The sequence below is a fragment of the Equus asinus genome, chromosome 4 (assembly GCF_041296235.1).
Source record: "Equus asinus isolate D_3611 breed Donkey chromosome 4, EquAss-T2T_v2, whole genome shotgun sequence".
Classification (NCBI taxonomy): domain Eukaryota; kingdom Metazoa; phylum Chordata; class Mammalia; order Perissodactyla; family Equidae; genus Equus; species Equus asinus.
This window is the reverse complement of record NC_091793.1, coordinates 95,503,554-95,530,647: the sequence shown is the minus strand read 5'-3', so window position 1 is coordinate 95,530,647 and position 27,094 is coordinate 95,503,554. Positions and strand designations below refer to the sequence as shown.

Genomic DNA, 27,094 nt, shown 5'->3' with positions numbered 1-27,094 from the left:
AGCAGCCACCACTTCCTATTTTGTAATGCAGTAATGTACATACAAGTTGCGTATGTACACATCATGTCTCCACTAGATTGTGTGATTCTTGAAGACAAATGTTCTAGTCAATTAAACTCTGTATATTTCAGAATACCTAGCCCAGTGTTTTTATTAAATAAATGGATGAAAAATTGCATCAATTATTCTTATTAAGCTTTGAAAAAAGAATGGTGCTTCACTACTGTTCATAACTTTTACTATTCTTTCTGAAGACTTCGGAGGATTGGCCCCAAAGGAAACTGCTGAGGAAAATTGCAATCTAAATTATTAGTATGCTACAGAGACTCAATAATGCAAAATTGCTAAAGTCTGAAATAATGGATGATGAGCCTGCCAGAGTACTTTTCTCCTAAGCTCTATTAAATAAGACAATTTTTACCCAATGTCAGCGGCCACCTTCTTCTTTGTCCTCCAGAAATATCCCTATATGTTTAAGTATTTTATAAATAATATATAAATGTTATGATTACTGTGCCTAAAAGGAGTCCAGGCTCACCTGAGTCAGGGACGCAGCACAACATTATGGTTCAAAGTCTGGGCTCAAAAGTCTGATAAACCAGGCTCTGAGCCCTTTCTTCCCTCTTACCAATTTTGTGACCTTGGGGAAATTAAGTAACCCATTTAGATCTCAGGTTCTTATACGTAAATGAGGATAGTAATAGTACCTACCCTTAATGCTACTTTGGGGATTAATCGAAATAATGTATACAAACCACCTGGCACAGTAAACCTAATAATCATTCATTTTTGCAATATATTTTTATTTCTGACATTGAAATGTCTGTGTAGACTGTAAAAGGAATCAGAGTGAATTGTGAATAAAAGTACGAAAGGCCAAAGCAAATATCAAAGGTCAAAATTTTGTAAGGTATATTAATTTTTGAATGCTATTTATAAACTTGATTGAAAATTATCTGGAAAATATATGCCCTTAATCCAAGTTGATTGTGTGTGTGTGTTTGTGTGTGTATATATATATATACACATGCCCCACTTCTTATATCACTCTAAAGATTACCATCTAAAAGTTCCAGTGGTCATCATAACTTATACAGGACAATTCCAATACTGACAATACACTCTAATCAGTCACACTTTCCTACCTCTCCACAAAAGGTAAAGTCATATTTTTTAAAAACAAGGAAAATTTGGTGTTGGTTTTAACACTTTAATTTACCAGTTTTCATTTCCCCTTACACCTGCACATAGGAACTCTTCCCTGAAGCACCAAAGATTAACCAAACAAATTCAACAAACATTTACTGTTTAATAAATGGGTACATAGCTAGGTGTTAATGCCATGAGAAGATCATTTAGAAAGAAACAAAAGAAAGGGCTGACATAAAAGCCCACTAGCAAAAACCCAGGAGAGCAAGGCTACCTGTGTCACCAGATTTATGAGAAGGAGCCAGTTAGTCTCCAGGCAGGACCAAGGGAAATATGGAGGTATCAAATTGAGACCACCAGCCAGCCATTCCACTCATTTTCTTGATTTTCCCCAATTCATAGCAGCAGTGAGGAGGTCTTAAGGGACACAAGTTGGTAAGAGCAGCTTTGCAAAACCTTAAAATGCCAAAAGGCGATACTGTTTTTATAAATGATCTAAAAACCGAAGGGTCCCCAGGAAATGTTTTCCTGGCTAGAGTTTATCTATCCTACTATCCAGGGAGATCTGGCAGGGTCTAGGGTGTCTCTGAGAGTGAAGACAAAATGTTCAATTCAAGTTTTCAGAATATGTCCTCTATATTGGTGTCTAAGTGAAAGCATGGTACTCGAATTCCAATGCAAACTGGCATTTATGATGACAGAGTCCTTTACTGAACTTACAGTATAATAATCAAATCCTATTCTATTGATGGTAAAACTCTGGCACGTCCCCTTAACCTTGCTGTGAAATAATAGAAGATATGTATTGGTCTCTGCCTCTGGTTCCTGGCACAAAAATCCACTAATGTTTGTCATTTCCTAAGTGACAAGAGCACTAGAAGCATCTTTTGTTCTAATATTTGGTCTTTCACTCTGGTTCCTAAATTCCTTGGAATTTCCTAGGTGATAGGAGTGTCCTTTGTTCTAACAAGGTGACTCAGGGTGGGCTCCTGGATAGCTTCAGGATTGGGGATAGTACTAGAAAGACTCATCCATGATTAGAAGCTTGGACTTTCAGCCCCACCACCCCACCCTCCAGGAAGTGGAGAGGAGCTGGAGATTGAGTTAATGATCAATCATGCCTATGTGATGAAGCCTCCATAAAAATCCTAAAAGTGTGGGGTTCAGAGAGCTTTGGGTTGGTGAACACATCTACATGACAAGAAACTGGTGCATCCTAACTCCTTGGGGACAGAAGCTCCTGCCCTAGACACTCTTCTGGACCTCCCCTTAGCTATCTCTTAATATGGCTGTTCATTCATATCCTATGTTATATCCTTTATAATAAACTGGAAAATGTAAATAAGTGTTTCTCCAAGTTCTGGAGACATTCTAGAAAATTATTGAACCCAAGAAGGGGATCATGGGAACCCCAATTTATAGCTGGTTGGTCAAAAGTACAGGTGACAACCTGGGATTTGCAATTGGTGCCTGAAGGCGGCGGGGGGGGGGGGGGGGGGAAGTCTTGCGGGACTGAGTCCTTAACTTGTGAGATCTAATGCCAACTCCAGGTAGATAATATCAGAATTGTAGGATACCCAGCTGATGTCACAAAGAATTGCTTGGTGTGGGAAAAAACACCCCACACCAGTGGTGTTAGAGGTACTGTGTCTGTGAGTAAAGGAGAAACACAAAAGTGTTTTTCCCATATGCTTACTCTGCCTCAGTTTCCTCACATGTAAAAGACAATGAAGAATACCTACTTTACAGTCTTTTGTAAAAATTAACTGAGTTAACAGTTGTAAATAATTTAGAAGTTAATAGCTCATAAGTGTTGTTGTTACTATTGGCTGATGTACTTATCTTTGTTTACATAAACAGCAATTTCTTCTTACATATTTTCTTTTTTTAAAAGTAAATTTCACTTCATTTCCTAAGTATGTGTAATACATTCAAGATTCAAGATCAAGTAAAGAAAAGTAGGTTTCTTCCCTTCTTGAATAGCATAACTTTATACCCCTTCTGTCCTCTGTGATGCTGAGCAGCGCCTTCTGGAGTTTCTAAGCAGATCCCTTTCCGTCACGTCACTTCCATATCACCACTTCTTATATCAGACTACACATTATCTATGGACTAACGAAAAGCTAGACACTAATACAACTTTCCATAGATTTATTGAAAAAAGTAGCTAGAAACATATGATCATTCATTGAGAGACTAGTATCATTTTTAAAACCATAACTCATATTCATTTCATTTCACAGATGGCAGTTGAGGCCCAGAGAGATTAATTAACTTGTCTGAGGACGTAGGCCCTTACTAGGGGAGCCAGCAGTAGGATCCACTGTTGCACAGGGCTCATGCAAACCTGCCACACAACCTCAAATTTCCTCAAAATGTTTGTATGTGCACTGCAGCAGCATTGGTCTTTTTAAATACCTATTCCCTCCAATATCTATTTTAACTCTTCCATCTTGGGAATAGCACCACTTAAAATTCCACCCCAGTTAGGAGTGAGAAATATCCTTCAGTGCATTTTAGTTCTAGGTGGCCCCAGAGTGGCATAAAAGAGTTAACATGCTCCCATAGCAAATACTAATGTTACCAGAAAGCAATCCTTCAGAAAATAGGAAAAGAAAAAGTATTCATGGGTATGTATCTCACACTGGTCTATGTGCTCCCATAAAGTCCCTGAAACAATCTTTTTTCTTACACCATCATTCATGAATGGATGTGTAAAATGACAATGCTGAACCAGTAACAAACATTCAGTTATATTCCATACACTCCATTTAATAAAGAAGAGAAGAATATAATCCATTTTAGAAAAAATGTCCATAAAAGTGATAGTTTTTAAGTTTGATATTTAGAGTTTAATAATGTAGCCAACTTTTCCTAAATAATTCCATTCAGTTGTCTAACACATGTCTCAAACTCAACATGTCCAAAACAAGCTCAATGTCCACCCTCAAATCGTCTCCTCCCTCATCCTCCCCTCTCTCAAGAAGCTGGATCAAATAATGCTCTGCAAGAAACCCGAGACTTGTCCTTGACACTTCCCTCTCCTACATCCACCCAAGCCAGTCAAGCATCCAGCTCTCTTACTGCCATATCTCAAATACCTCTTCACTTTACCCGCTTCTCTCACATCTCACTGCCGCTACTCTGCTCTAAGTAGGTATCACTTCCTACACGGAATTCATGGAATACTGCCAAGCTTCCTACCCACCTCTCTGAGGAGACTGACTTTTCTTCAAACCACTCTTTACACAGAATCCCTGGTGATCTTTCCATCACACAATGGTGATCTTCTCTGCTCTGTCTTTAAATCCATTCAGGGGCTTCCCAATTTTTAAATCCCATTCAATGGCTCTTACTCATTCATTTAGCTATCTACGTAATGTAACAGACACACCAAATTCACATCCAAAACAAGTCTAGGACCCTAGTAATGCCCTACATTCAATCAAAATGCTCATCCCCATCTCATGCTCCTGTCTCCCCACGCACACGACAATCAACATCCTAAGTCCCATAATTAGTCTCACTTGCTTTATATAAAGTCTTGTTGCATCTCTATATATTCCTAAAACGTCTGTTTTTAAATGTTAGTTAGTTTTAGCTTTTCAAACTGTATCACGCTGTATATCATCTTTGAAGGACATAACTTTTATACTTACCTTACTATTGTACCATCAAAGTTCATTCATAGTAGTGCAAGTCACTGTAGTTCACTCATTTTGACTACTATATATTATTCTCTTATTGATACACCACTATTCATGCATCAGCTTCTCCATTTATGGGCCTATGGGTAATTTTCAGCTTTTATTTTTATGAACAGTAGTGCTATGAAATATTTGCATATGTGGAAGAAATTTTCTTGAGTATATGACTACCAGTGCTGGGTCATACATGAATGTTCAGATTTCAGAGATAATGTCAAACTGTTATCTAAAATTATCATAAAAATGTGGAGATGCATCACCTCTAACAGTTGGTATTATCAGTCTTTTTAATTTTTGCCAATTGAATGGATATAAATATGTCACTGTAGCCTTGGTCTGCATTTCCCTGATCACAATTAATGCTAAATTTCTTCATAAGTTATTTTGTTATATGTGTTTCCTTTTCTAAGAAGTGTCTATTCACATCTATTGCCCATTTTTCCTACTGGGTTATTCGGGCTTTTCTTATTTATAATAGTATACATTTATAGTATATACTAGATAACCTCTCAGTTGCAAATTCTTTCAACATCTTCTACAGTTTATAAATTCTCTTTTAACTTTCTTTAAAGTATATTTGAAAGAACCAACTCTCTGTCTTAATATAGTCAAATTTATCAATATTTTCTTTTATTGTCAATGCTTTTTTGTGTAGTGTTTTAGAATGTTTCCTAAATTCAAAGTCTTATAGGAGCTTAAATTTTTTTCTGCTAAAAGTTTTAGGTTTGTTGTTTACATTAATACATCCAAAGTTTATGACATGAATTAGGCATCCAATTTCACTTGTTTTCTACATGGATTACCATTTTATTTTCAGCTCCATTTACTAAACAGCCCTTCTTTCTGCCATTGATCTGCAGTGTTTCCTCTGTCATGTACAGAATGTTCCAGACATGTATGAGTCTACTTCTAGGGTCTCTATTCTGTTGCACTGGGCAATTTCTCTACCCTTTGCATCCCTTTGTGCCAATACTACAGGCTTAATTATTCTAATTTTATAAGTCGTCTGCATTTTTCTCCTTCAGAAGTATCCTGTAACCTTTATAATTCCATTATAATTTTAGTATATTCTTCAACTATTTACTACTTTTGTGTTTTAGACCTCAGTTTAAATGCGACAGTCTCCATGAAGTTTCATCTAATACCCTAGATCCATTTCCTCTACTCAGAGCATATCTCTTCCTCATTCTAACACCCATTACACCCATTATGCCTTGTAATCATTTCTAGACTGCATTTTTACAGAAACAGAGAGAGAAAAATATTTGCTTTATTATTAACTATAAGCTCCATGACAGTAGGGACCGCAGTTCCCTTATATCTCGCGATCTTAGCACATAGTAGGTACTTAACAAATACTTTTTTATTTTTTAAAGAGTCACTTCCTTGATAAAGGGTTACTGTGAATTCTCCACTGAGGGGTTTATGTACATCAACTCATTTAATTCTCAAGGCAACCCTGTGAAGCAGAATTTATAGCCTCTAAGGTTCTCTTTTTTCTTTTTTTTTTCTTTTTTTTTTGCTGAGGAAGATTCACCCTGAGCTAACGTCTACTACCAATCTTCCTCTTTTTTTTTTTCATGTGAGCCACTGCCACAGTATGGCCACTGACAGACAAGTGGTGTGTGTCAGCACCCAGGAACCAAACCCAGGTCACCAAAGCAGAGCACAACAAACTTAACCACTAGGCCACCAGGGCTGGCCCTCTAAGGTTCTCATTTTAAACAAGACCATTAAGATTTTGTTAAAGAATTTGTCAAAAGTCACACAACTAGTTCAGTGGGGAGGAGGTGAGACCCAGGTTGGTCAACAAAGCCTGGGCTTTTAACTATGTGGTAATTTTAGTATACCACCTGTGAGCCCAGGGGTCCTGATGCTTGGGATTTCTTTTCTCTTTGTCCATCAGGAGGCTATGTGCATTTCTGCTTTTAATTGAGCTATAATTGACACATAACATTGTGTGAGCTTAAGGTGTAAAACATGTTGATTTGATAGGCACTTAAGTCATCAATGATTTGATGAACAGATGAATGAACATCTCCCAAAAAGTAATTGAGAGTGTATGCTAATATTGGGTACTTAAAAATGGCTTAAAATTTAGAACTAGAAGGGATCTTAGAAACAACCTAGTCCAAACTCTTTGTTTTAATAATGGAGACACATACATCCAGAAAGAACAATTTTTTTGAAGTTTTTTTCAAAAGGCCTGTTTTTAGCATATTTGGAACATGAAAATTTCAGCCAAGTGCACTTTGCATAGCATCATCTGCCTGTAAATAAATATTACTTTACATACATACCACAAATTCCTAAATAATATTCTGAAATAATAACTAACAATAGAAAATGAACTTAAGACCCTAAAGTATACTTCCATTTGTTTAAGACAAAAATAATGTACAACGTTAAAGTCTCCAATAGAAAGAGAACAGAATTTAATTTTACCATTTAAGCATAAGAAAAAATTACTATTTTTGCCTTGCATCATTAAATTTCACATTTTGAGATTTAAGACATCATTAAGGACTTAAATCAGCAGAACTATACGTTTTTGGTACTGTCACAGCAGAAAAGCCTGTCATAGTTTTGCTGAATCAGACTGTAACATTTTTTGTGACCAATCTAGACGGCTCTGTTCAACAAATGGCAAGGTGATCGTTCCAAGCTGATGTGATCCATCAACACACATTTCTACTTTCAGCCAACCAGCAGCTCAACTGAGTCCAATAAAGGAGCAGAAAGGCTGATTTATTCTGGGATTTTAACTAAAGATCAGCAAATCAAGCCCCATGTTCATTTATCAAAAACTGCTGGACTCATCAAGTTCTCCTCTTTGAATAATTCTAGTATAATGGTATAAAAAAATGCATATAAACTACCTAAATGAGTACAGTCACTTCTAAAGTGCTTTTTCCCAATTCTTTGCACTAGTTAAAAACTACAGTGACAGAGTTAGACTCATTTTTAAAAGAGGAAGATAATCAGAATTTCTCCAACTGAACAAGAGCATTATTGCAATCTAAGGCAAACTCAAGATGTCCAAAGTACTCTTTCAACAAAAATTAATTTTTAGAAATGCTCTTCAGTGTTTCCCTAAAGCTCATACAACCAGATAGTATCAATGAAGTTCTGTTTATTAGCATGTTTTGATTAATAGATAATCTCAAAAGTGGCTGTAACATTAAAAGTAGATTATATTCATTGAATAAATGGAAATCTCAACTCAGTAATCTAGATTCGCTTTCCAAAAGTACAAACATTTCAACTGGGACTCAAAGTTTACCTTTTGTCATATTTATGAAGAAAACTTTTGCTAAGCAGAGCGTTAATAAAAACCAGATTTCAAGAAAAAAAGTGATTAATTTCATGAGAATAAAATTAATTGTAAACACACATAAATATTTTAGAAGCACTAATTTTCTAGCAATATTTCAGAAATATATTTATAGATCCAGAAGTCAACAAAAAGCATAGAAAAAATTATTTAAAATCACTCTGCAGGAAACAAATCTTTATGCCTTTACTTAATAAGTCACCATTTATACAAATCATCATGTTTCTTTAGAATTCACTCTTATCTAGTCATTGAAACCAGTCCCTGAAGAAAAAAATATTGAGTTAAAGTAACTTGAAATAACTTGAAATTATCTTTTGTGCTTAACACAGGGCAATGATCTGGTGGCCCACAGTTTAATGTGGCCACCAATACGAGTTTTGTTTGAAGAACTGGCTATTTGTTTGTTTGTTTATTGCTTTTAGAAGTCTTCAAGGATGTCATGTGTAGTCCTATTTTGCTACAATTCCCACCATCTCACTTTAGTAGTTTTTCCCTTTTATGTTACGTACTTGGTCTCTAAGGCTCGTGCTTCTGGAAGCCTAACTTTAAAATTCTGTCCCATTTGAATGCTCACTAAAGCGTTCCTTCCATACAGTCACAGATTGTTGGAACTATTAGCACTGGAAGTTACCTTAGAGGTTAGCTAATTCTCCTCATTTCTTCCAACAAGACAACTGAGGCCAAGAAAAGTAAAGTAGCTTTCCTATGGTTAAATACACATTAAAACCAAAATGTTCTTCTAACTCAATAAGCTGAAACGACTCCTATTTTAAAGTTTCACGTTTTGCCATCAGTCAGCATCCTTCTCATCTCTATAAAAATAATAATTGCTTCCTAAGCACTTACCCCTGAGTGCAGGTAGCAGAGATCTCTCCTTCTTGTCATCACATTTGTTACATTCACTGAAGTACAGGAGTAAGAAGACATCAACGAGAACCCACATCAGTGAAGTGGCTAGAACCACCTTGCAGTAAACAAACCTCCTCATGTCTTTCCTTGATTTCTAGTTAATACATAGATTGAAGACAGAGGCTACTGTGATAAAACCAAGCCACAGAGGTAATCTCCAGGATAAAAGCAAGATGCATCCCACTGTATTTAAAAAAAAAAGAAAAAGAAAAAAAATTAGTTGTTGTGAGTTTGTTTTACATAAAGGAGATATAACATGAAATATATGACTTATTTAATGTTCCTGTATATACCAGCACTCAGCCTTCAAATTCGCAATTAAAAGCCCAAACAAAAGAAAGTTGTAAACAAGCCAGGTGGATAAAATTCTAAAGCCATCCCTAGACTTGTCACTACTCTGCTAGGCCCTTGACAACTATCTGATTTCTTCAAATTATATTGTCTTTTCCTTAAAGTACCATCATGATGTTACAGAGCATCAAGCTGTCAAATAGTGCAGTTCTGAATTTATCCTGATTCAGCACTTCCAAGGGGCCGATACTGCTGAAATAAAAATCAGCCTGCGATACAATATATTGCAGTGGCTAAGAGCTGGCCTTTACGCCTGGGTCTATTCACTTTCTAACTGTGGGAGCCTTTCTAAGCTTCAGCTTTCTCATCTATAAAATGAGACTAACAATGCCAAACCTAAATATTTGCTATAAGGATTAAGTACAGTAATGCTTGTAAAGCATCTTGCAGAACAGACAGTTATTACCATTAAGATATAAAACAGAAAAAAAATTCTCAAGATTCTCAAATAGGGCAATTACATGAAATAAATCAACAGTTATTCAGCTTTAAAAACCCCATCTGGTCTTCATAGAAAGTACTCACAACAGATGTGTATTTTAGAATAGACAGTATACATTCAAACAATTTATCAGAGGAGAAACAACATACCAGAGTGAAGTGACTTAAAATAACCACAGCAAGAATTCTAAAAGGCATAACAAAGACTTGCACAATTATTGAGAGATATTCAAAGTAACTGTAGAATTAATACCATATCCATATTTGTTTTACTTATACTACATCGAGCAATAACTACCTGGTTAATTCATTTTCATCTATACAGTTGTAGGGGAGGAAGACAATTCCTCTACCCTCTAGGTCCTTCTGGCTCGTCTAAGAATTAAACTGACATGAAACAGAATAACAGGAGAAAATCAAACAAAGTTTAATAACATGTATACATGAGAGAAACCCAGGAAAACTGAGTAACTCACCAGAATGGCCAAAGCCACCATCTTAAATACCATCTTTAGCTAAAGACAAAGGAGGATGTTGGGGGTAGAGGTTTGGATTTTCAAAAGGGAGGAAGGCAAGTTACTCAGAGATGGAAATACAAATGTTTGATAAACAAGTGTTCTCTGGGCCATCTATAGAAAATATGACCCCAGAGACAGAACTTTGATAAAAATGGGCTTGCTGGTGCCTTTGTGTCTATCACATCTATTTTACATTATACAATCCTTATCTTATGGTATTAGCTCCTTCCTGGAGCAGGCCTTTCTATTTTAGATTCTTTTAGGCAGTTGGGAGGAGGTCAAAGTTTCTTTCAGAGTCTTTTGTCCTTAAAAATAATCAAGCCAAAGAGACACATTTCGGAATGGCTAATTCTGATCCCCTACACAGTCAATATATCAAACCAAAAATATTCTCATGTCATTTGCTGCACTTAAAATAATACCATCTTAAGTATAAATTTATTTATATGACTAAGATAACTAACATAGTTCTGACATATATTTGGGGAGAACAGTTATTAACTACAAAGATACTTGGAAATTCCATAAACATTTGTCTCAAAATAAAAATATCAAAGTACAATTTGCTGAGGCAGAAGCTCTTTAAATTCATGGCAGCTGACTTTGCATCATAAAGAACACAAATGCTGTCTACTGTTGCAACCCACCCAGACCAGTGACAAATTTAAACTTTACATAAAGTGACAGTTAAAAAATTAATTATTATAACAAAGGGTTTATGTTCAATATCTACATAAAATTTACACTTATTCAGCATATTCTTTTTAAAAAAAGAAAGATGCAAAATGTGCAAATCTAAGGAATACATGATATTTAGAGTTTATTTGTTTGCCTGTTATTTTTTTTTAAATAAAATGGCATGTTAATTATCTAGTTTCCTTCATTTCAACCACACTCTTCTGTAAAAATTGTAACTAAACATTGGAACTCAGTCTTTGAACCTGATAACGAGGGAAGGATTCCTCCACATATATTTCCTGTTACTTTGGGTATGCTTTACTGAATTTGGGATATGAAACAATTCAAACGATCAAATTTTCTTTCTTTGGTCCTAAGATAGAGTAGGTCCCTTAGGTTTATTGTAGAAAAACAAATCCCAAGGAAAATATACATATAACACTAATGGTTACCAAATGGCCATCCCCAGATTTAGAAGGAATACTTCAAAATAAAAGATCCTGTAATAAAGGATCTATATATTATATCAGATCTATATATTATATAAGATCTTTTATTATGAAGGTCTATAATAAAAGTCAGAAACAGCACCAGCCCTGGCTCTGCCATAAAATGAGAAGATGACTTTAGGTAGGCATTTTGCCTCTCTGTGCTTTATTTTCTGTACTTATAACATATTTCCCGCCCTATCCACCTCTCAAAATATTGTGGGGTTTAAGTAAGATAAGACCGAGAACATTTTTAAAAGGAAATATGAATATTCTTATTATAACAGAAAATCTGAAATCACTTAAGATTAAATATTAAAATGTCTAAGATAAGTCATTTCCTAATAAGAGCCTAACAGTTGAGGTCATTGAGAATTTAATTTAAACTTCAGCTATAATAGAAAGTCAAAATTACATCTTATTGCCACTTCAAGCATTATTCAAATTATTCTAATTTCATAGCCTGCTAGATCTATATATCAAGACATTAACACTGAAAAGTCTAACTTTACTACAGTATTTTATGTAATAAAACTAAGTTACTGTTTAAATGTTTGCTTATTTATGAAATAGTATTATTTCAAGTTTTTAATTCTATCTCTACCTTGAAAACATCTCTACCTTGGAAACATAGTAAATTGTATCATTGATAAGAGTATTATCTGTAGGCACTAGTAAAATAGTAATTTCATATACTGTGTTCCAATATTCTTCTTTTCATGAGAACAAAACTGATTGTGCAGAAGGATGGTACAATATACACAGTAACATTAACCAACATAAGCACAGTTGGTGGCCCAGGTTTATTTAAGGGAGTCAGCATCTGTATTATGTTTTTATTCCAGGAAGCTCCTATTTATTTGCAAACACTGCTCTGTTTCTCAAGCCAGATCCAAGTTCTGCAATATCCCTGGCTTGCCAAGCAAGCCACTGTGGAGCAGGACCAAGTTTGCATAAACGACAGGTTCTTCTATCCGAAAATATGACCTCTTTTCTAATTGTTTCTGAATCTTTTGAGCACAGTTATTTCCCTCTTTAAGAATATTTCTCTAGACAGGAAAACTTGAAGAGTTAGAGAACTATCAAATACCATCTTGCTAGTCAGAATGCCTCTCCTTTGCTTCTTGCCCACTGAACTAAGTATTGGTATCAGCCAGATACGCTATTAGATATTACAAGATTTTTGTTTGAAAATATGCACCATTTTTATCATCTTTATCAAAACTGTATTTCAAATACAAAAATAAAATCTAGATAAAGCTTAGGAGTTTATTATTTGTCCCTTTTTCTATGTTTTCAAAATAAGAAGAAAGAAGCTTCTGTTTTTTCCTTTTTAATTAGGAAGTTATCACTTACCTGGGGAGTCTAGTGTAGTTGCTATTGGACATATTTTTATCTGTAGTCATATATTTACTTTGGTAGAAAATTGCATAATAGGTGCACATTTACTCAATCTATTGTACGAAGCTATACTTGAGGCTCACCCACTTGAGGCCCTGAAACTCCTGTGAATAGTAGTGAAGCATGGTCTGCTACAGAGCCAGAAGGTGAGAGGAGAGCACAAAAAGACCAGGCAGGGTTCTGCTCTTCTGTACACAGAGTGGCTAGGTGTTGGAATCGACTCCACAGCACTAAGAACAACAAAGACTTGAGGCTGCCAAAGGATCCTGAAAGCTAGTGGAAGACTGCTGGTCATGCTCCCAGAACTTTCAAGCACCCAACGTACTTTAAACATTTCAAAGGGCCATGCAGGAGCTTCTGTGAGCTGATGACTGGACAATTTTGCAGAGTTTGGTTTAAGGACAGATAAATCTAGAGAGTAAGCATTGAAAAAATATCTTGAATTAGCTACAGGTCTTATTGACAGGAAGACTGACCTTTGTATAAATGAAGATTTAAAATTAAGGTGGACTAGAGCAATCTACCCACAGCCTAAACCAAAGGGTCCACTGTAAAGACCATGTCACACCAAAAGATACACTAAGAGACAAAGAAGCAGACAAAGATAATGTTAAATCAATGAAAAGATGGTGGAAAAGAAGCAAAAAAATATGCCCTCACTTGCATTTAATCTAAGGAAAGTTTGCATATTCATAAACACAAAATTTGACTATTAGGATGCAACTTAGCATAAGATCTAAAAATATATATTGCAGAGTTACAATGCCGTGATTTGAATCTGAGTTACAATTCTCACTAACTGTATGGCTTAATTCAGGTTATTTAAATGTTCTATGCCTCTGTTTTCCTATTCACAAAATATGAACAGTAGTAGCTACCTCATAAGGCTATGATGAGTATTGAATGAATTAATACATGTAAAGCTCTTGTAACAGTGCCTGACAACTAGGAGGAGCTCATTATACATTAGCTACTATTAGCAGTAATAGTAATATTATCATCAAGAACAGCATTGAAAGAACAAGAAAAAAGAATGAGGATTCTCTTTGCCAATCCTTCTGGAAGCAGTATATGTTCAGTATGTATGGACTCAAGGGGTGGAGAGGCAAGATGAGCATCACAAATATATTTAATATTAAATCACAAATACATTTGATATTAAATATATGTAATATTCATGAGCATTACAAATATATTTTATATTTAATAATCACAAATATATTTAATAGATGTAGTTTCTGATGGGGTATGAGTTACACAGGAATTTATAATTGTGAAAACTCACAGAACACTTAAGATCTGTGCATTTCATTCTATATAAATTATAGCTCATTTTTTTAAGGCGAAAACAAAATGTTTATGTACCTATCATATGATTCTCTGAATTAATCAATTTTTGATTAACTAAAGAAATTATAGCCACAATTGCAGCAGATGAGAGCATTTCTACTTAATACCTTTCTGATCGCATTTCTTACCATTGTTCTCCATGCCAGTGACTCGGGTCTCCTGGCGATTCCTACATTTCCCAATCATGACCTTGTATCAGGGCACGTGCAGATGCTGCTGAGATGGTCACGGCTCCCTGCTCTTGTTTCCTTCAGGTCTTCCTTCCTGCTCAAATGTCAAATCACGGAGAGCTTTCCTACCATCTATACAAAACAGCACACAACCCAGTCCTCTTTATTGCCTTACCTCATTTTATTTTTCTCTTTGTACCTATGACTCCCCCCAACATATTAAAAAATTAATTGGGGTTTTTATTTGTTTATTATTTGTCCCTTTGTCTTAAATAGTAAGCTATCAGAACAGGGTTTCACATCTCTTACATATGCCCTCTCTCACTGCAACATATTTAAGTTTTAAAACTCCAGTGCTGGTTGTTATGGGCTGAATTGCACCCCTTTCCTCCCAAAAAGATTCATATGTGAAGTCTTAACCCCCAGTCTTTTAGAATGTGACTATATTTGTAGATAGGGCCTTTAAAGAGGTAAAGTTAAAATAAGGTAATCCCCTATGAGTGGCATCCTTATAAGAGGCCATGAGAATACAGTTACACACAGAGGAAAGACCACGTGAAAACAGAGAAGGTGGCCACCTATACACCACAGAGAGAGGCCTCAGAATGAAATCAACTCTGCTGACATTGATTTTGGACTTTTAAAATCTGTGAGAAAATAAATTTCCCTTGTTTAAGCCACCCAGTCTGTGATACTTTGTTATTTCAGTCCAAGCAAACTAATACACTGCTTAACTCCAACTTTCCCCTACTCCACTCCTACATGCAAACAGATGAACATAGCTAGTAAGAAACTGCAAAAATATGCTGCTGCCTGTTCTCATTTTAAATCTATGAACTCACACTACAAGTGGACTCTCAACGCTTTGCAGCAATCCAGCTGCAGCTCCTAGTCAAAGCAATCTCCATCCCTCTGACAATTTTCACGCTTTGTTTGCCTTCCTCAGATGGCCATCTCCATACTTTTTCCTCTCAGCTCATCACCACACTTCCACATTTAGCAGGGAAGACATAAACAATCAGAAGAGAATTGTGTATATTACTTTGTTGAACGTACCAACTTGCTTGTTTAATGTGATCCAGAATCTTCATGCTTAAAGCTCCCACTGGAACACTGTTCCTTAAATAATCCAGTGGCATACCCCTTCACCCTTTATTCAGGTTTCTGTTCACATATCCCCAGAGGGTTCTTTTCTGGACCAACTTATCTAAAATAATGCCCTTCCCCTACCTATGCCATATACTTATGTAGTTTATTCAGAGTACACATCATCAGTACGTGTTAATTTATTCATTGTCTTCCCCAACGGAATGAAAACTGAAAACATTAAACATTCATTTGGTTGAGCCATGGGTGAACAGTCACACTAAACTAAAAATAAAGGCAAACTTGTTCACAGGCATAAAGCTGTTCTCTCCCTCCATGCCCTCTGACACCTCTGGTCCCCTCTACCTCAACCTTGGCAGGTTTAAGAAAAAAAGATGATAAAGGTGAAGTTGAGTGTCCTGTCACCAGAGTGGACAGAAGGCCATATGTACCTGTACAAGTACGGCTCAGAAGGGGATAGTGGGAGTATGGCTCCCATGTACAGCTCTGTTTGAGTATGGCTCTATTTGGTACAGGCACCAAGTCACCATCCTACTCAGTCTCAGGTTAGAGTGTTGCTGTTCTAGTCCAATTAGCCACTTCCGGCCACACCACTGTGGCCCATGAAACTAAATTAGGTCATGTTTTCTGACTTCCAGGCCATCCACAGTCTGATGATGGTGTGACTTTTGCCACAAAGGCCACTTAACAATGGAATATCAAGGTATTAGATAGATTTTTTCCATACTCCCTACCATTCAAAGTTTTTTGCTGAATGTTGGAATGACTTCCTCAAAAACTGACTGAAAAAGATATCTGACCAACCTTCTAATCACCTCCTCATCCACCCACCTGAGCAAGGCAGTTGGCTCACTAAATTTGGCCTTCCCCCAAAAAAGTTAATCTTCTCTTGACCACCTATTGAGTAATGATCAGGATGAAATAGGTGGGGAATTATATAAAACTATTTTGAAAATATGGGATTCCACCCTGTCCATTTCTGGACATGGTGCATTTTTCTTTCCCCTAATAGCAACCCCAAGCCAGCTTGATTGGTATACCTCCAGCTAGTAGCTCAGCCGAAAGTGGGCCAGGAGCATTCAAACTTAATTCTGACTCAGCTCCCTGGATTCTCTTGTTGGCTTCACATGGTCCTAGACCACGAGGATAATAAGCTCTTGTTTGTGTTCACTGTAAACTGAATCCCCCTAGAATGGCCCATGTGAGCCAATATAGGAGATATCTGTAATTTTTGTAAAAATGTCTTTGTCCCATTCACATTTAACTCTTCTATATGAAAGGTCTGGATCAGAGGAACAGGTGATTGAAAAAAAGAAGTGAAGTTATATTTATTGAGCTGAGACACACCAAATTTCATGGCTATGGAGGGAGAGTAACAATCTGACACTTGAGGAAGAAACAGATGGTATCCTAAGAGGTAGAGGGAAGGGGCGGGTCAATTCGTGTTCTCTCTGTCATCTAGATCCAGCATGAAGCCTAGCAAAATAATCACATGGCATACCTGAGTGAAGCAGCTTCTGTGGCTGGCCATCTGACTGCTGTTTCATCTGTCACCTAAACTTAGTCTCAGAGGAGTAGAGTTGATTTACAGTCTTCTATAGGTTTGAATTTTAATATAAGCATGTATTACTTTCAGAATAAAACTATTACTTAGTTATAAGAAGTAAAGTATTCCTTTCATTTATCCTACAGATGCAATTGAGCTGTCTATACAGATGCCAACACTATCCTAGGCACTAAAGATTAAAACTGATAGAAACACACACGATCCCTGCATTTTTGCTTAGGATCCAGTAAGGGAGATGGACAAGATCATTGGAGTAGCGATAAGAAACGAGATAAGTGAAACACCTGGAGAGATTCCAAGATGTGAACACTTATTAACAGACAGTTATTATATGGAATTATTAACGTTGAGACAATGCAGCGACAAACAATTATTGGCCATAGAGAGATTGAAAGAAGCTTTATAGAGGATGTTTATAAGGCTGATGCCATTTGTCAAGGCAGTTGGTTACACATTGGTCTTTCTAGTCATGCTTGGATATAGAGATATTCATTCTATGAAGATGCTATGAATGTCAAAGCCTAAAGTACATGTTAATGAGATTTTATAAGCAGTAGATTATCATTAAAACATAATGAAATTAAGTCTTCAAAAAGAAAGCTTACAAAAAACAACATATGACCCTCAAAAAGACAATGAAATTAAGTTGTTTTAAAAACTGTAATTAACCTGAAAATTGCTCACCATTTATTTGGTTTAGGTATTTAATAACTGTGCAGTATTCATCTTATAACATGGCATACTAGTGGTTTAAGCTTGTTCATTAATTTACCAAGAGGGGAAGTAGAAATCCAAAATGTTCAACTGGATATAAAACCTAGAGATTTAAGACAACAGTAGAGCATTTAAACAGTTCCCAGTGGACATCTACCAGTGAGCCGGCCATCTTCTGCCATAAATTATATGATTAAAAAGAAAATAAATGTTTCCACTGAGACATCCAACCATTAGAAAATCTTAACCTCAGCTCCCTACCTGGCCTTAAGGCTTCTAATTCTTCATGACAAAAGACACAAGGAATGAATTACAAGTGTTCCTTCTTTGAAATGTGTAAGGTAATGTGGCTACTTCTTATCTAGGCTTTCTTTCCAAAACAGAGGCATTTATTTGTAGAAGATAATGAAGAATAATATCAAATTGTCTTGTAAAATTATATGAGAATCACTGCTCCTGCTGGCCATTACTGGGAGACAAAAAGAGAGTGAAGTAGAGTCAAAGAAAATCTCAGAACTCTAAGGCACAAAAGGACCCCAGAAGCACAAAGGAGAGGATGTAGAAGGGACTTGGCCACAGAAAACTCTAGAAGTAAAATCGGTTAGAGCTGCTTTCTGAAATGGTATTTTAAAATTGCAGAAATGTAAATAAAATTTTATTGGCCTGTTTGAATATTTTAAATTAGTAAATTTTTTTTACCATAATTGATACATGAGAGAAATGCATACCTTTCTTAAAAATAGTTTTAAAAAGTATTAACAGGTGAAATATTCAACTTCCTCTACTCAAAATAAACCCCACCTTATTAAATCTACTGTATATTTACTTATTAGTTTGATTTACAGCTTTGGGTTTTATTTTTTTTCCGGCAACCTTGTTGGTGAAGTTATCAATCATAAATTAAATGCCTTCAAGGACAGGCGATTAGAGGGGAAAAGTAAATAAAGAATTAAAAACCAGAAAATTGAATAATTAGTCCCCAATTAATTAACAGTAAAGTGAAATTATTATATCCAAAAAGAATTAAAATTCATATTCTATTAGCAAAGCAAACTTATCATACGAAATTGCCAGACTGTAACTTGTTAATCAATATAAAGCAATCTAATATAATGGAGTACATAATCCAATAATAGAAAATACAGAAATACTATAAAGTAAAGAAATTGGCCAAAATACATGAGAAAGGAAAAGATATAATGCCTCTTTACAAGATTTAAAAGTTGAGCAGAGATTACCACTATATGTGCAAGCACAGGGACAGGCAATCCAAAAACAAGGCAACATTTTTCCTCATCTGGGAAAACTGCTAATTAGTTTAATTAGGGATTTTTCTAATTAAAGAACTAAATTAAAATTAAATACTGTTTTTGACAAAATTATCTTTTAGCAAAGGTGGATGACATAGGTCTTTATTCTGCAAACGGAAAGGTAAATTGGTAAAAAAATTTTTGGAAAGACGTGGTTTATTAAGAATAAATATGATTTTTACCTGCTTTCTTAAAAATAATCATATACTTTGAACTAATAATTTCTCTACTAGAAAACTCTCTTTTAAAAGCCCTGTGTTATAGAAAAGGCTTTATGCACCAAGATGTTATGACAGGATTATTTACTAAAAAGATTTCAAAATAGACATATAGCTAAATGACAATATATTATGCAGTTATTTAAAACTTATGAAATTTTGTAATAACATGACAATAGCTTATATGATCATATAAAATTAAACAAATCAAAATATTTATGCACTACCATCAACAACTAGTTTTTTACCTTATTCATATAAAAGTACAGGAAAGACTGGGTGGGAATATGTTGTTTTTTTTCATTCCTCTTACTATTTCTGTTAATTTCCAAATTATCCAGAAAACGTATATATTATCTGAATGATGGGGAAATATATGTTTTATTATAAAGTAAATAAGAAAACCACCAATAATAGAGATAAATAATAAAATTATGAGTTATGTGATATTTATGCATGTGAGTACATACACAAACACACTTATGATGAAATATAACAAATAGAGAGTAACAGACCCAAAAGACTGTCAAAAGTTACTCAAAAGTTATACAAAATAGAGTAATTGAGAAAGAAAAGGGCAGAACCTCTCATTAAAATAAAGCCTGATTTAAGTATTCTACTTCCAAATTTCTCTCTTTTACTAGTCTCCAGTATTACAGAATCTGTGTGACTTGAGAAAGATAAAAGTTTGCTCCGCATGTCAAATTCTATTAAAACTCCACATTCCTTTCAAGAAAGTGGCTAACTTTCCAAACTTGAGAGTCTCACCAAGATTCAGGAGCCATCTTTTTCTGGTGCATCTGTGGCCTTTCTTCCAAAGAAATCCCCTCTTAAAAGCATCGAGACCAGCATTTAAAAACAATCATCGAAAATGGGGAAGACCAGTCACTTCTAATCATTCGAACTGTTGCAGCCTATATATCATCAAATCCAACTAAGCTTTTACAAAATAAGCAACACAAAAGAGTTTTACATTCCACTGATGTAAGGAAATTTTAACATATTGAAGACATACCTACTCAGACCCCAAAAGGCTCGTCCCTTCTCTATGATTTAGATTACAACGGCATGCTAACTGAGATATCTGAGAATTACAGTGACTGTTGCTAGAGAAAGACATGGCCTCCTCTCAATGGTATACTATAATTTGAAAAAATCATTACTGAGATAATGACAAAAATGATTAGATTCAAAAATCAAATTAGCTTGAGTGAAAAAACCCTCTTATTAAAAGCAAACACTCTAGTATTTGTTTTTATTCAGAAACAATAAAAAAAAGATGTGGCATACAAATAATATAAAGCTATCCTATAGTCTGTTTGTAAATGTCCAATCTAAAAATACTATTTTAAATGACCTTAATTACCATTTTAAAGCAGTAATTAAATAATATTATGTCTCTGGGTCACCAAAAAATATATGTCCATTTACCACTTTGTGCCAGTCTTTGCCAATTAAATCAACTTCTGGAAACAACTTTTCTTTCAGTATTGTTCACCAGAAATTAGCTATGGGGAATATGCTGGGAGACTGGGGAGCTGTGGGGGGTGGGAGAGAAGCAATTATCACCCTACTCAACGTTACCTCAATTGTTAGATTTCCTATTTAGAAAGGAGATTTTTATGGTTTATACTATAGCAGTGAGACACAATGAGTTATTAATAGATGGTTTTTCTTTTTACAGCTTATTTTCGAGTCAAGGTTCAAATTCTAAAAGCAAACAACTCACAAATTTTGTGCAAAGGTTTTATAGCTTCATAGCTCAAACAGCAAAAGTATAAAGCTTCAAGATCAATAACATCTGTTTAGTCCAAGGAAAAGCTCCACTATTTATGGGGCTGAATGGTTATAATATTTTCTTTTGATTTTGATAAGCATAGTAAATACATTCTAACCACTGATTGACATCTGAACAAATCAGTAGGTTTGCTCCATTGCAAAATCTCTTATCTATTTATTTCTGTGGAATGAAACAGTGTTCAAACTGAGAAGGAAAATGCTGTATGACTCCTCTCCTGCAAAAAACCATAATCAGTATAAAAATTCTCAGATTTCCCACATCTATTCAGCTCTACCCCAATAGAACAGCAATCAACATTTTATTTTTCTTTTTGCTTCACATTTCCAGCAGATACGTACAAAGAGAAATCTGAATCAATGAAACCTATTAACTGATGCATAGGATTTTTTTTCTTTATGGCATTTTTTAATTTCTGGTTATTCCACTCCTCTCATTTTATTAAATTATATTTCTCTTTGATCATATTTAAATTATGTTTCTCTTCATTATATTTCTTATATTCATTTTTTATTCATCTCATTTCCTCTCCATAGTCTCCTCTTTTTTCAATTATAAAAATCACCTAACCAGGGCTGTTCATTTCAATTTGCAATTGGCTCTGCAGAATATATTTGTCAGTAGTTTTTCCACGTCATTTGTTTTTCCCACTCTCTTTCCAACTTTTCTTTATTTTCGTCCTCTTCTGTGGATAAAACACCATATTGTTTGGCCATCCCAATATTTCTCCATAATCTTCACTTGCCATTTTACAGAACCTCCTTTTCTCTTACCCAAAGCCTGGATAGATATTCTAAGTTCTTTCTTCATTCCAACCCAAACCAAAATGATAATTGATACCACCTAAGATTGTGCTTGTAGTCAGGTTGCCAGTACTGAGACACTGAAGACATTAAATAATAGCAAAAATATCAGAACAATGAATGTTTGTACCAAAGAGCCAAAAATATAGAAAGTGGTTTTTTTCATAAAAATTCACATTTATAGCATTGTTAGGAGTATTAGACTGACTTTGATTCAAGTGCCACCTCTGCCACTCTTGCTTTTGGAGATATTAGAGAGGTTAATTTGTCCAGCTAACTCCAGTTGTTCCCATGTTTATAAAATGGCAATAAGAGCTATACCTACTTATAGAATCTTTGTAAAGATTATGCACATAAAATGAAAACCAGAGAAACTGGCCATAGTAACTAATCAGCACATGTTAGCCATTGCTGTGATGACGATCAATGTGATGATGAGCAAAAGAATTTGTTAATACAACTCAGAAAGAGAAAAGCATTTAAGATTTATAAGAATATAAGCTATTTACTTCATTTATTGGAAATTTAAGTACCTAAATGCTCCTGGCCCTATGCTAAATGCTTGGGACATGTTACTTAAGACCTGCTCAAGATTAAAGTTTCTGGAACAGCATCATTGTTAAGAGTACTGATTTTATTATTTTTATTTTGTTCTTTAGGCATCTCATCACTTTATATATATTTTTAATTAAGTTTATTGTAGAAAAAATAGGGATATTCATAAATTTGCTAGTAGACTTTGACGATTTTGAGGCTCCTGTGGGACATAACCAGTGGAGCTGCCCAGAAGGCAGGTAAATATAGGAATTGAATTTCAAGAGAGGTAAAGATGAAGGAGTCAGTAAACCAATGTTAATTAAAGCCATGAAAATTGGTAAAATTTGTTCAATGAGAGTGTGAGTGTGAGAAAAAAAGAATGCCATGAAGACTCTTTTAGAGTAGCAATTTGAAAGAAAGATAAGCCCACAAATGAGACTGGCAAGGGCTGTGAAGGGAAGAGAAAAACAAGAGAGTACAGTGTTATAGATTCCAATAGAAAGAATATTTAAAAATAGAGGGTGCAATCAGTGGAACACAATCATGCTAAGAGATCAAAGAAGTACATTCTATAAAGAGTCCCAGGACTAACTTTAGTGATCTTAGAAAGAACAGTTTCAGACGAGCAGAAAAAGCAAGACTTGGCATGTTGAGGTATGAATGAAGGTGCAGATTTGACACAGAGAACACAGACAATTCTTGGAAACGTTTACCTGTGAGTAGAGAGAAGAGTTACTGTGTAGCAGAAAGTGGACCTGGAATAAAGGGAGGATTTGTCCCTTTATTGTGTGCAGATGCATTTTCTTTTTTATGGGGAAAGATACTTTGATATGTTTAATGCTACTAGGAAGGAATCAAGAGAGAGGGAGGAAGTTGAAGATATAGAAGAGAAAGAAAATGTTCATGTGAGTTAGGGCTCTTAGAACATGTACAGGTATAAGATCCCAAGCATGCATGAAGCATTGGCTTATAGAGGAAGAAGCATGGGAAGGAAAGAATAAAAAGATTTATGGATAGTGGTAAATTAGCAGGAACCTCATAGGCTCCTATCTCACAGATGCTATTTTCTCGGTACGTCATCTGTTAAGAAGGAAGAAAGAAGAGTAGTGTGGGGTTAGACACAGGACAGTAGAAAAGGTTTTATACAAAGCTATGGAGAACAGAAGAAATCTCTCTCAAAACATACCATAAAAGTTGCATCTCAGAGTAGAGGGCTCAGCTGAGGTCGTCATCCAGATTCCACTCTGTCTGCTTGGTGTATATATCATCTCTTCTGATGCCGGCCCAGAGGGACTTAGGCATGCCTCCCTCTCTATTCCTTTTTACCTTCCAAGAAAAGGGTTAACTCCAGATGGTAGGTATTATATTTTGTACTCTCCATCTCTTTTAACAAAGTATATCAATTTAAAAATCAGATTAATTATTTTAAGCATGACTGAACCAGACATAAAACTGTATGATTAAAATCTCAGTGAACTCTTAGCGAACATGGTTTGAATGTGCTCAAAATGACTTGTAACATTCTTCTCTCCTAAAAATCACTGATGATGCATCTTGCTGAACCTTTGCACTCATATGTCTAGACATAGCAAAGGAGGAAAACACATTGAAGGAAGTAGAAACCCAAAGAATTTTGCTCTAAGCTAGCTGAATGTTACTCGAAAAAAAAATTGTTTACTGTCATGACTAACGTGGATAAATGCTCAAGTGATACCCTTTCTCTTTTTTTTTTAATTCCCTTTCTCTCTCCTCTCTCCCTCTCTTTCAATTGGATCCTTCTGTTTCCAAGATACCTTCTAGTTTGACTCTCCGCTGCTCAATCGGGTGTCTCTGATACTGACTGAGGTTGCCTGGCAACATGACCGACAGAACACTCACCAGCCTATGTGACCGCTCTATTTTTTGGTTTGTAGTGGGAGATTTGTATAAAATTTCATGAGGTTTCCACATTGCAATTCTATTTCATTTCAGTCAGTGTGTAATGAAGTTTATTACTTGCAATATTATTATTACAGTTCATTGCATTGTTCAGCATTGTTTAGAGGTTTTTATTTTTTGTCATAATTATTAATACTTCCAGAACATTTAAAAGATTGTAATTGCCCTTCAAAATACTTCCATATCTTTTCAGAAGCTCATTATCAGAAAGCCAAAATAAAAAAATATTAAAAACCAAAAGGTTATTGATGGGGAAGAGATGTAAGAGGAACTTCTTGGGGATTGGATATGTTCTGTATCTTGATCTGTGTAGTAGTAACACAGGTATATAACTATGTAAAAATCCATCAATCTGTACACTTAATATTAGTGCACTTTACATACTTTAATATACATATGGCCTACTTTATGAGTCTTAAAAGGTGGTGACAAGACAAATAAATATAAATACACATATAGAAACAGAGACTATATAAGTTTGATATATGTTAGTTTGAGAACAAAAATAATCTCAAGGTTTTTATTATAGAACATAATATCTTCTTAAAGACTGGGCATTGCTATTGAATTTCATCAGTTCAACATTTGAGACTATTTTGCCATACGGCAACCATGCTTTCAGTTAATTACTTGCTATTTATAAAGGAGCCTTAACTGTCAATTCAAATGGGCAAACTGAGGAGAAGAGACAGCACTAACAGCGACACACTGCAAATGATATGCTATTTGTTTTAGACTCACTGGATCACAAGCAGAATGTCTCCGATGCAGAGAAAGATCACACCTAGAAACGTGCCTCAAGAAGACCCTCCATTCACCAAGTTGTAGACATGGCTTGCGGGTCTGGCCTCTGCGGGGTGCACTAGACCCAAAAGTTCCTACAACATAATGTGGACAGAAAAATAGATTGCCCAAGTCTAATACAAACCTTATAACAAAGGCCCTTAGTAGCTTTATTTTATTTATAAAGTCTTATCATACAATCTCCATACCAGAGAGTGAGGGCATTTTTTGTGCTTTACCCATTGGACCTTCTAAAGAGCTTAGCATTGAACTTGTGTGGTTTTCAAAAGTACTTTTATGTTGTTCTTATTTCATTTGACCCTCATCATGGTCTTAATATATATTGCCCGTTTTATAAGTGAGTAACCTAAGGTGAAGAGAATTTAAGTGACTTGTCCAGAGTAATACACTTTGTGTAAGCCAGAAATCCTCACAACCAGAATTTGAAGCCAGTTTTCTAACATGGTGTTACAACATTGAGAGGTATTACAACCTCTTAAAAAAAGCCAGTTTCTGTAAAAATTCAACTTTGGTTTGAGTAAATAAGTCTTCATCATTTTATTTGCTGGTCTTTAGGCTATTTCTTTTGACAAGAGAATCTGTCTAGGGCAAATAAAAACACATAGAATTGTGGTGTTTAAAGCTGTCACATAGGTGGTAGAAGTCAGCTCATCCACCTAACTGATTTGTCAGCTGATGAAACTGAGGTCCAGAGGGTTATCACGACTTTCACAAGTTTCATAACTTCTAATGGTAGAATTCAAATTGGAATTCATCTTATCTGTTTCTTGGTTTGACATTACATAGAGTACTACTATCATAAACCTAAATTTTTAGCAATATTTCAGTACAGTTTAAAGTGTAAAAATGATATATTTAAAGGGTGGAAATTGAGATGCTCAATCCCATCTAAAAGATAGAGCTTTACCCAGGAGAAACAAGATAAATGGTCTTTCTATTCTATCAATCAGCATTAGGGATAAATAAATTCTGTCCTCCCTTAAATAACTGAATTTATGTTAATATAAGGTGCGTGAAATAAAACCTACTATTTATTGATCCTTTCCTATGTGATAGACCCTTTACATATATTATCATATTCAATTCTCACCAAAATGTTTCTAGATAGTTATGATCACGCTCTTTTACAGCTGAGAAAGTGGAACAAGTTAGGATAAGAACCTTGCTCAAGGCCACATAGCTAGTAATTTGCAGAGCCAAGATCAGAACCCGGCTCTGTTTGATGATAGAATCTGTGTATTTTAACCCACACCATCCTGCCTCAGAAATCACATTACCTAAATGTAGTCCCCATCTTTTAAATGTGACTGAGGCTGCAAAGAGCCTCCCAAATACCTATCTTCCCCTTCCCTTCTAGGGACGCATTCAGATCAGTTGTGTGTACAGCTAAAACCTATATGTAGCAGCTTCTTTTACAACAAAGAGTAATGATGGTTAGCTAGAAAATATTGGGTGGAGTTTCTAGGGAATCTCTTTGACGGGGGCTAAACCAGCTGGTAGCATGCCTCTTTGCCATTTTTCATTGTTTTTATTCTCCCTGCATAGAACACAAACATGATGGCTGGGCTCCAGCAGTCATCTCAACTACTGGTAAACCCTTGAGGATGAAGTCATATGGCCAAGATGGTGGAACAGAACTACATAAGGATGACCCTAATGACCAAGGCACCATTATTCCAGCCCCACAATGCCAATGACCAGACTTCCTCTGTGCCGGGGAAAACCTGAACTCCACCTTGTTTAAACCAAAGAAACTTTGTTACACATAATCCATTCAGCTTCAATTGCTCACAAAACTG

General features: G+C 35.4%; 1 protein-coding gene across 16 annotated transcripts in view; it reads right to left on the bottom strand.

Annotated features, from left to right (window-relative positions):
• Positions 1-27,094, bottom strand: part of GALNT13 (polypeptide N-acetylgalactosaminyltransferase 13) — a 470,593-nt gene that overhangs the window by 405,967 nt on the left and 37,532 nt on the right. For 11 of the 16 annotated variants that reach the window (XM_070507781.1, XM_070507790.1, XM_070507789.1 and 8 more), the window contains exon 3: positions 9,040-9,285. In XM_070507781.1, coding sequence (XP_070363882.1) covers positions 9,040-9,181 — 142 coding nt within the window. In that variant the 5' untranslated portion in view covers positions 9,182-9,285. Of the gene's footprint in view, positions 1-9,039; positions 9,286-23,739; positions 23,880-25,232; positions 25,370-27,094 lie in introns of those variants that run through there. The other 5 variants (XM_070507780.1, XM_070507785.1, XM_070507779.1 and 2 more) reach the window with 4 other exon arrangements.